General features: G+C 50.6%; 1 protein-coding gene across 1 annotated transcript in view; it reads left to right on the top strand.

The window, feature by feature from the left end:
- Positions 1–9995, top strand: part of BATF (basic leucine zipper ATF-like transcription factor) — a 24268-nt gene extending 14273 nt beyond the window's left edge. The window contains exon 3 of the mRNA XM_008064154.1: positions 9719–9995. Within this exon, the coding sequence (XP_008062345.1) occupies positions 9719–9928 (210 nt within the window). The 3' untranslated portion in view covers positions 9929–9995. The remainder of the gene's footprint in view (positions 1–9718) is intronic.
- Positions 9996–10922: the final 927 nt, after the last annotated feature.

The raw sequence follows: 10922 nt of genomic DNA, 5'->3' as shown, positions 1-10922 counted from the left end.
ATATATATATATATATATATATATATATATCTTTAATGTAGTGATACTATATATCTGTATTTTTCCTTTATCTGACTTTTTTTTTTTTTTAAAGATGTGGGGTATAAGTCAGGATTAGGTATTTAAGTGATCTACATACAGGTGGGTCTCCCACTGGTCCTTACTTTGCCTGGTATAGGACCAAGTACCCTTAGTGATGTTATGTACTCCCCTCCTTCCCTCCCCTGGCAGTTCCTACTACTGCCAATCCCTTTCTTGTAGTATTGTAATAATGTTCAGGACTCACTTATGAGTGAGTATACATGATACTCAGTTATTTGTTTCAGTGATAGATCACTGAGTATGATAGACTCTAAATCCATCCAAACTTGCTGCAAAGTCCATAATTTTGTTCTTTTTTATGGCTGCATAATATTCCATCATGTATATTACTAGATACTGTATATTTTTTATAAAAAAGAAAGAAAATGGTCAAATAATTGAGGGAACTCTGGAGGAAATCAAGGAGAGAGAGGATGTCATTGAGCTCGAATTTGGGAGTCCAGTTTTGATAGGAGACTTTATCATTTGTACTCCAAACAGGAACATGTTGAGAGTGAAAGGTGGCATTCGTAAATATCACACCAGGACAACCGATGACCCAGTAAATATCTGGTCACCCTAGACTTAGGGAAACCGAGGATGGTGACCTTGGTTTCCCTTATGAAACCTTATGAAAACTCAAGAGAAGTTGAGAGCCAAGCTGACAGGACTGCATTCCTGGAGCCACAATGCATTTCCTGCAACAGAGGACCCTGTCGCCAAAATATTGTCTGGGCACTCAGCTGGTACGAGAACATGCCATATTGTTAAGAGGGTAGGTGACACAGAAAATACTAAAAGCAGAGACCATATCCTGTTACTAGAGCAGCAGTAATAATTCCTTCCCTCAACAAGTATTTACTAACCAGCAACGGTTTGTTCTAGGCAGTGAGAATATAGGAGTGACAGGACTGAGTGTTCCTGATTTCACAGATCTTACATTCAATTGGAAGCCAGACTAGAAAACAACCAAATAAACACGATAATCACATGATATGAAAGGTGCTTCAAAGGAATTAAAATCATGGCTGGGTGTGATGGCTCACACCTCTAATCCCAGCACATTGGGAGGCCTAGGTGGGATTTTAGGCAACATAGTGAGACCTCTCATCTCTGAAAATAAACCACATACACACACACACACACACACACACACACACACACACACACACACACACACACACACAAGCCTAGCGTGGTGGTGCATGCCTGTAGCCCGAGCTACATGGGAGGCTGAGGATCAGGGGTGCCAATGGTGGCCAAGGAAGGCCTTCCTGAGGCCCTGACATTTGAGATCAAAGAGGAGCCTGGGGAAGTCTGGGACAATGGTCCTCTCAGCATCCTCGAGGCCAAAGGGCATGGCCAGCTAAAGGTCAGAGAGATGCCTGCAGGCCGCAAGACCTGAGAGTAAGGAGGGGCCGTCATAATGACAAGGTACTGCCCAGTGCAGGAACTTGACCACATAGTGGGGACTAAACTAATTCAAATACTGCTAGGGGATTTATCTGAGCCTAAATTTGAATCGTAGGTTGGGAAGCAGCAGCCCCTCACTGGGCTGGCTGAGCGTTTAAATGAGAGACTGAAAATAAGAACAAAGCAGTATTGTGCTTTTTTGTTCTACACTGGGGAGAGGGTTAGATCTGTTCCTTTGTTAAAGGCAGAGATTTTCCTACAAATCAGTCAGGCGTATTATCATATGTGGAAACATCTGCCTTCTCTCTGGTTGTTTCTAAAAACTGGACGCTGGCTGTTTCACAGGCTTGGCTTTTCACCACTGGTCCAGTCTCCGTTTGGTGATGAATGGGGAAGGTCAAGTCCGAGCCAGGGAAATTCCACACAGAGTTCTTACAGTGGTGTAATCCTGCTCCTCCCATCCACAGCTCAGTTTGGGTAACAAACAGAGAGATTTGACTTGGGCCTTTTGAACAGTGAATCTCTGCCTGAATGCAGTGGTTCACACCTGTAATCCTAGCACTCAGGAAGGCCGAGGGCTGCTTGAGCTCAGGAGTTCGACCAGCCTGGGCAACACAGTGAGACTTCCTCTCTACAAAAAAAAAATAAAAAACTTAGCTAGTTATGGTTGTGTGCACCTGTAATCCCAGTTTCTCAGAAGGCTGAAGCAGAAGGATCACCTGAGCCCAGGAGGTTGCGACTTCGGTGAGCTATGATTGTGCCATTGCATCTCAGCCTGAGCAACACAATGAGATCCCGATTCAAAAAAAAATGGTCTCTTAGATTCATTTGTAACTATCCCAGAGTTACAAGAAGCTACTAAATTACTTAAAGGTGGGTTAAGTTCTTCCACTCCTTGGAAGTCGCAGACATCACAAATTTACTTAGTAGCTTCTTCCTTCATAGGCAAGGCCCAGATTTGAAAAATTATCTCAGATTTCAAGTTGGCGGTCAAGCAGCATGATTTGATTGAAATTGACTATGTGCCTGGCACTGTCCTTATCACTGAGGACAAAACAGTGAAGACAGTAACAGCCCCTGTCCTCCCAGAGCTCAGTCATCTAAAGGAGTTGGTGGTTAGAGTGAACAAGGTTTGAATGGGTCTCCTAGCTCTTGCCTTTCCATTCTGTGAGTGCTGTGCTGACCTACTTGAAATCATGTATACCTAATGTAATAGCAATATAATAGTAACGTGCTTGCATGGGCATTTTGTTTTAGAACATATTTTAACTTAGAAATTTCTCCCCAACTCTCTAAACATTTTTATATTTATATTATTTATCTTATATAGTATAAAATAAAACATTTAATAAAACAAAAGGTATAAAACAGACTTAATAAAATTAAACACTATATTATGTTATATGATGTATTATTATTCTGTCATCCAGGCTGGAGTGCAGTAGCATGCTCATGGCCACCACAGTCTCAACCTGCTGGGCTCAGGTGATCCTTCTGCCTTGGCTTTCCAAGCAGCTGGAACCACAGGTGTGCACCGCCATGCCCGGCTAATTTTTTGATTTATTGTACGACCAGATCTTGCCAAGTTGCTCAAGCTGGTCTTAAATCTCTGGACTCAGGTAATACTGTCACCTCCGCCTCCCAAAGTGCTGGGATTACAGGCGTGAGCCACCATGCCTAGCTTGTTATATTATTTGTAAAAGGAATCAGCTGGAATATGATTTGCAACTTGGCTACACATTAGGCTCACCTGGGAAGTATTTTTAAGATTGTGATGCCTGCAGCCCACTCCAGAACAATTCAGTTGGCACCTCTAGAGGCTGACATCCAGGAATTTGGACTGTGTAAAGCTCCCCAAGTGATGGCAGCAGGCACAAGCAGGGCTGAGGCTCAGGTGTGGTACATTTGAAGCCCATCAGGTGTGCTGAGTAGACTGTGTGGGGTGAGGCTAAGGCAGTTACGTGGAGTATACCCACATATTCCATGCCAGATACACTGACCCCACTGCCAAAAACAAAGCAAATAATTCAGACCTCTGTTTAGTGGCGATTATGTTTTCTCATTGCTTGTTTTAAAAAATTGGGCTTTCTGGTGATTTCGTTCTAATGTATATCAGTCAGGACTTCATTTGGCTGGATGTGTCACAGACATGCCATCCACTGCAAACAGCAGCAAGTGGTGGTTTATTTTTGTCCCTTAGCAAGTGCAGAGTGGGAGCCCAGGCCAGAGCAAGGAAGAGCCAAGTTCCCACTGTCTACACAGCCATCCTCAGCCTGTGGCTTTCATCAAGGCTGGAGAGGGCTGCCCGACCTCTGGCATGGATGTGAGTTGGGGGGCGGGACTTGTCCTTGCCAAGACCCTTTGCCTTTTTCATGGGAAGGGAAGCCCTGCCCACCCCACCCCCCCAATCAGTGGCTACCCTTGTGCAAGATGAGCTGGGTATTTGAGCAAATCTGTCCATCTCTCTAGAGGAAGACAGGAGAGAAACAGTCATGGTAGATGCTGAATGAACCAACCTGAAGTGCTTCTCACATTCGTGGCTGATGAAATCGTAGTCTTGAAAGCCAAGGAACAGGGAATAGCCTTCTAACGCTGTGGCCCTGAGCACATGTCTGGTCTGGCCAAATATCTGTTGATGACGAAAGCACTTATGGCCCTAGAGCTTCAGCTCTATGGCAGGAAAGTGACGATTTCTCCAGAATCAGTTGCATACAGTATTCAGTGCAAAGGCCCATGGGTTCCTCTTCTCCCCTCTTGGGTGATGGGCAGGTGTTGGGGGTGATGTCCCCAGGTCCTCCCACTGCCTGAGGAGAGTCCCACCTATCTGTGGGAGGCCTTCCCCAGGTGGGCCCGCCCTCCACACTTGTACAGGGGCGGTGACTGAGCGTTTTACTGAGTGTGAGGGCACACCTCAAACACCGCTCCCCTCTTGAGGTGTGGGTGACGCCAAAATGTCACCCCACTAATACGTGACAGTGTGCTCTGTTGAGGAGAAAACACACAGGAACTGTTTTCACCCTTCTGGAAACTGTGATTAGAAAATGCAATGATGGCCAGGCTCGGTGGCTCAGCCTGTAATCCTGTGCTTTGGGAGGCTGAGGTGAGTGAATTGCCTGAGCCTGCGGGTTTGAGACCCGCCTGGGCAACTTGGCGAGACCTCATCTCTAAAATAAATTAAAAAAAATTTAACCAGGCATGGTAGCGTGTGACTGTAGTTCCAGCTACTTGGAAGGCTGAGGCGGAAGGATCGCCAGAGCTCAGCAGGTCGAGGCTGCGGTGGCCGGGAGCGGCCACTACACTCCAGTCTGGGCGACAGAGTGAGACTCCAACTCCAAAAAAAAGAAAAGAAAATGCAAGGAGATGGTCAAGATGCCAGAGTGGAGTTGGTAGGAGGACCCACCCCCACTCTGAAGGCCAGGGAGCCCCCACCAGCTAGGAAATGCTAACCTGTCCTAGTCTTTGTCCCAAATGGCTCTCTGGGGCAAGGGACCCATCTGGGGCTTCCCCATCAAGCCAGGGCCCTTCGAGGGACCCCTCCCGAGTCCCTGCAGTAGGGGATTTCCCAGAATCTTCCCACACCCCCAGGTAGCCTCGCCCTTAGCCATGGCCCCAGCTGCCTGTGGTTCACGACAGAGGTAGCATCAGGTGACCCCACAGGTGAGAGGTTTGCATGAGGTGAGAAGAAAGGGAAGATGAAACTGGAAAGCCAACAGGGCAGAGGCCTCACCAGAGCGCACGATCAAATATCACGGGGTGGAAACAGACTTCCAAGGCGAGAGAGGACGGAAAGCACAGAGCCTGAGGCAAATGGCCTCGATTCTAGTACTGGTGCCACAGCATGCAAGCTTCGTGACCCTGAATGAGCCACTCAAATTTCTCCGTGCCACAGTTTCTCCTCTTCTGTAGAATGGGCATAATAATATCACCTACCACACAAGGGTGTTGCAAAACTTAAATATGATAACTATAAACTACTTAAAAGCATGATCGATGCATGGCAGTGTTCAATAAATGTTAGTTATTATTATTTTGAGTTGGAGTCTCCCTCTGTCACCCAGGCTGGAGGGCAGTGGCATGATCACCGCTCATTGCAGCCTCAACTTCCTAAGCTCAGGTGATCTTCCCGCCTCTGCCTCCAGAACAACTGGGACTACAGGCATATGCCACCACACCGAGCTAATTTTTTGGTTTTTGCAGAGACAAGGTCTTGCTATGTTGCCTAGGCTAGTCTCAAACTCCTCAGCTCAAGCAATCCTCTTGCCTCAGCCTCCCAAAATGCCAGGAAGTCAGGCATGAGCCACTGTGCCTGGCCAATCGATGTTAGTTATTATTAAGTTGAGCTAGGTTTTTCCTTTTCTAAAAAGTTGGTTTCTACTAATCTTTTTCATATAATTTGAGTCTACACCCCCTAGTCCCCAACATACATCCACACATTCCCTCTCAGCAGGTAGAGGTTCGAGGCCTTAGCTCACTACTATACTCAGGTAGTCAATTGGAATCCGAGATATTTGAGAGTTAGAGGGGTCTTGGGGATTTTCTAAATCCTATGGTTTTCAACATCAGCTGGCTAAATCCCCTGGGAAGCCTTTAACAACCCAGTGCCCAGGCTGCAGCCCAGACCTATTAAAGCAGAATCAGGTATGAGAGCCAGGTGCGGAGGTGCACACCTGTAGTCCCAGCTACTCGGGAGGCCGAGGTGGGAGAGCTGCTCGAGCCCAGGAGTTTGAGGCTGCTATGAGCTGTGATTGCACCACTGCACTACCGCCTGAGTGATGGAGCAAGACCCTGTCTCAAAAATGGTAATCATGTTTTAAAAAGAATCAAGCATCAGTGTTGGGTAAGGCTCCCAGGATTCAGTGTGTGGCCAAGGTTGAGAATCGTGGTTTTGGTCCAATCTTCCCGGTTTAAAGTGAGGTAACTGGGCTTAACAGGGAAAGCTAGTCACAAGGGTCACCAAGGACCAGGACCCAAGACCCCTGTCCCGGTTACTGCTGATGGATTCCCCTCATCATCACATGCTCGGGACCAGCTCTGCATCAGAGGAAGTTCTGGCCTGGAGTCAGCCTTGTCCAGGGAGCTGCCCGGTGACTCCTTCTCAGCTCAGAGGCAGAGGGTCTGTGAGTGGAAGACTGTGACTGACTCAGGGCTCCATGTCATGCTGTGAGCCAGGGTCACCAAAGCTCAGACCCAACTTTCGGGAGACCACAGGGCAGCCGAGGGCCTCCCAGTGCTCTCTGGAGACCTTTGCCCGCTCAAGTCTCTGGTCCCTGGCAGGGTGGGGGTGCAGGTGGAAGGAACACCTGCCCAAGCCAAGCCCACAGGGCTCCTGCCCGGCTACGCATCTTTGGACCAATTGCTCAACGTTTCTGACCTTCTGAGAAAACAAGTGTCTGGAGGCGAATCCTTGAGCACAGCTGCACCTGCCTGTGGGCATCTGGGAGTGTGTGGAGCAGGGTGGTCCCAGGGGCTCAGTTGGCCTCCTCTGCAGAGGAGGGATGATGACAGCAATCCTCTTGGAGGGTGCTTGTGAGGAGCCCAGTGGGCCGAAATGAATTCCGAGAAGTAGGAAGCAGGTTACCAAGATGTCCAAAGGCCGGCAGCCTCCGTGCAGCGGCAGGAGATTGTGTGGGAGCTGCAACTCTCTCCCCTGACGGAGTCCAGGTTCCCAGCCCTGGTGGGGATGATTGTGGACCTCTGCCTCCACGGCAGCTCCCACTGTCACCTTTACCAGTGGTCCCTTCAGCTGTGAGCCCTTGGTGGAAGGACCAGGCCCCAGATCAACCACTTCCTTTAGCAAGGGAAGTCAAACCTCCCCTCCGTGTTCTCTCTCTCTCTCTCTCTCTCATAAGCTGCTGGCTGCATGGTCCCTGGCCCTAGGCGGATTTTAAGGGGCCCTGGCAGGAAGCAGTGTCACTTTCCAAGGTAAAGGCAGTTTCTCTCGTCACACTTGATTGTTTTCTGGCTGGAGGCGGCAGGCAGCCGCTCTGAATTTCTAGAGCTCTGGGATCCGCAGGGAGGAGGAGGCAGAGAAGGAGGCTAGAGGGAGCTCAGCAGAGCCTGCACCAGGAGGAAGGACCTGCCGTCACTTCCCGCAAGCTGGGCCGGCCTCTAGGCTGGAGGAGGTCAGAGCGGCCTCCCGGCCCCTCCCTTCTGCCGTGGGGTTTGCCCAGGCTCTTCAGAGCACAGGATTTACAGTAAATGTCACCAGTGGAAACTCTCGGAGGGGGCGAGGAAAACGGCTGGAGGGAGGGGCCGGGACTCCCGGCCCCCGGTTCCCGGTCTTACCAACACCCCTCGGTCTCCGGCGTGCTGCTTTATCTCACCTTTCGGTAAAGGGGATGCCCTCCCGCCAGGATGTGCCAGGAAGCAAACCAAATGGTCAAACAAGCCAGCCACCCCTTGCTGAAGAGGCCCGGGTGCTCAAGCCACTATCACAGCTTAGAGATGGGGGCTTCCCTTGGATGGACCCAGGCACATTTTCTAGCTCAGGAATCTGTCCTTCACAAGCCATGGGAGCTGGCTGATGGCTCCAGCCACAGTGGGAGGCCTCTCTGCCCCTTAAAAAAGAACCCTCGGAGTGGGAGGGCTTAGGGAGATTGGCAGTGTAACTGACAATCCCATCTCACTCCCTGGTTAGCTTGCAGCTCATGCTCCTGGTGAATTATTTAGGGCAAATTTTAAATGTCAAGTTATCTTACGTCTGCTCACCACCCACCATATTTCTGAGTCAACTTCTTCGTGCCAGCAGTTGACATCATCAGTCAGTCAGTCAGTCAACAAACATTTGAGTGCATGCTACGTACCAGGCATTGAGCCATGCGCTTAACCAATAGGCACTTAATCAGTGCTTGAGTAAGTGAAACAAACTTGATATCATACTTGGCCATGTTTTCCAACTCTCTTGATTCTTGGAATGACCTCAGGCAGTTCTTCAAAGTTCAGATTCCCAGACCTCACCCCTCACATCCCAAATCCACTGAGTTCGAATCTCTAGATTTTAGGGAAGGAAGGCCTGACATTATATTGTTAACAAGCCTTCAAATTAATTCTCACAACATGACAAGTTTGGGATAGTGGTGCGATTGTGGAAAACCTGGGTAAGGAGTGCCGATTTCTGAGTCCATCATTTTTTGAGTTGGAGTCTCACTCTGTCACCCAGACTGGAGGGCAGTGGCATGCTCCCGGTCACCGCAGTCTCGACCTGCTGGGCTCCGGCCATCCTTCCGCCTCAGCCTTCCAAGTAGCTGGAACTACAGGCGCTCACTACCACGCCCAGCTAACTTTTTGATCTATTGTAGAGATGAGATCCCGCCAAGTTGCCCAGGTGGGTCTCGAACCCGCGGGCTCAGGCAATTCACTCACCTCAGCCTCCCAAAGCGCAGGATTACAGGCTGAGCCACCGAGCCTGGCTCTGAGTCCATCATTAATTAATCAATAATCACACCCTGATAATTAACATTTACTGAAAAACAATTCCATCTCCAGAAAGTCCAGGAGAATCGAAATTCTCATGTGATTTTATGCTTCTCGTTCTTTGGCTCAATCAAACAGACCTTCTCTGCTAAGCACTGGGGCCCACGGAGGAAAGGCAGATTACGCTGCAGTCGAAAAGCAGCCTGACCTTTGGAAACCAGATCTTTTTTTCCCCTTTTTTTTTTATGAGTCGGAGTCTCACTCTGTCACCCAGGCTGGAATACAGTGGCACGCTCACAGCCTCCACAGCCTTGACCTACTGGACTCAGGCGATCCTTCCGCTTCAGCCTTCCAAGTACCTGGAACCACAGGCATGCACCACCACGCCCAACAAATTTTGTGATTTATTGTAGAGACAAAGTCTCGCCAAGTTGTCCTCTCCAGGCTGGTCTCGAACCCATGGGCTTGGGCAATCCTCTCACCTCGATCTCCCAAAGTGCTGGGATTATAGGCGTGAGTTTCTGCGCCCAGCCTTGAAATAGATATTTTTATAGGCCAAAACAGACAAGTACCAGCAGATTCATATGGTTCAACCTAATGGCTATGCACACACAAATGTGTACCCATATGGATGCACCCATATCCATCCCCAAACATATATGCACATGGCACACATTCCCATGTACAGGAAAATTCTCTGAAGCCCATCTCCATGGCTGTGCTAGAGAAGAACTAAGCTGGCCTCATGCCGAGCCCTCCCTGCCCCAACCCTGCCACCGTCCCTGACACTGTCCTCCATCCCTCCCCGCAGGAGAGCGAAGACCTGGAGAAGCAGAACGCAGCTCTGCGTAAAGAGATCAAGCAGCTCACGGAGGAGATGAAGTTCTTCACCTCAGTGCTGAGCAGCCACGAGCCCCTGTGCTCCGTGCTGGCTGCTGGTACGCCCACGCCCCCCGAGGCAGTGTATGGTGCCCACGCCTTCCACCAGCCCCACGTCAGTGCCCCGCGTTTCCAGCCCTGAACTGCACTCTGGAGGAATGTCCACAGGCCTTGGGAGGGGCCCAGACTGTGGCCAGGCCACCCATCCCTGGGGGCCTGTCTCCAGGAGCCTCTGCATGTGGCCACTCGGGCGCTTTGGGGTGCCAAGTGGCCCGGGTAGCACAGAGCTGTTTCTGGTTTGGCAGAGCCTGATTTCGGATGTCCACCAGCTCCGATGTCCACCCGCTCCCCAGAGATGCCAGGCCAAGTGCCCGATGGCCTGCAGGCCACTGCCTCACCCCACCACTGCCCCTGAGCAAAGGCAGCCACATCCCTGGAGGCCGCAGCAGGGCCTGGCAACACACAGCCCTGCCAAGCTAACTGAGGACAAAAGCGGCAGGGCCCTTCAGTCACCCTCAGTCTCTTCCCTGGTCCTCCAGAGGAAGAGCCACAGCCCGCTCCTCCCTGGTGGCAGCCGTCTTGGGGCGATGGGGGACGGGAGGAGAAGGCCCAGCCCCCAAGGTCAGCACCTCCTGGATCTCAGCTCTGAGCCTCTTCAGGCCTCCTGGGACGAGGCTGGCGTTGGTAATTATTAAACTCCACGGAGGTCACGTGATCGCCTGTGGCCTGTCTGCTGAAGGAGTCCATCCCACCGCCTCCAACGGCACGTTGCGGTCCTCAAGGTGCTCCCCGGTGAAGCTGTTGCCGGGGGTGCCCAAGCGTGGGCCCCGGCCGAGCCCCCAATCCACATCCTGGAGAGACAGCCTGGGAGGCCTTTCTCCTTCCAGGAGAAAGAAATCTCCCAGTGCAGGTCTGCCATCTTTGATCTCCCAATAAAATGTGGGGAACAGGGCTCCCCTTGCAGTGCCGAGACTCCATGCAACCTGGGTAGGGCCTCTCACCAGTTCCTCCTGGACCCACTTTTGGTGGCTCATGTTGCAAATAACTCTTTCCCACCCTGCTGCTAATGGGTGGAGCAAAGCGGCCCTCACCACCCCAGAGGCAGAGGCACTGAATAGAGTTGGTTTCCCCTCACG

The sequence above is a fragment of the Carlito syrichta genome, unplaced genomic scaffold, assembly GCF_000164805.1.
Source record: "Carlito syrichta isolate Samal-C Ts95f unplaced genomic scaffold, Tarsius_syrichta-2.0.1 Scaffold307214, whole genome shotgun sequence".
Classification (NCBI taxonomy): Eukaryota; Metazoa; Chordata; class Mammalia; order Primates; family Tarsiidae; genus Carlito; species Carlito syrichta.
The sequence above is the reverse complement of the archived record's forward strand: the minus strand, read 5'-3'. Positions and strand labels throughout refer to the sequence as shown.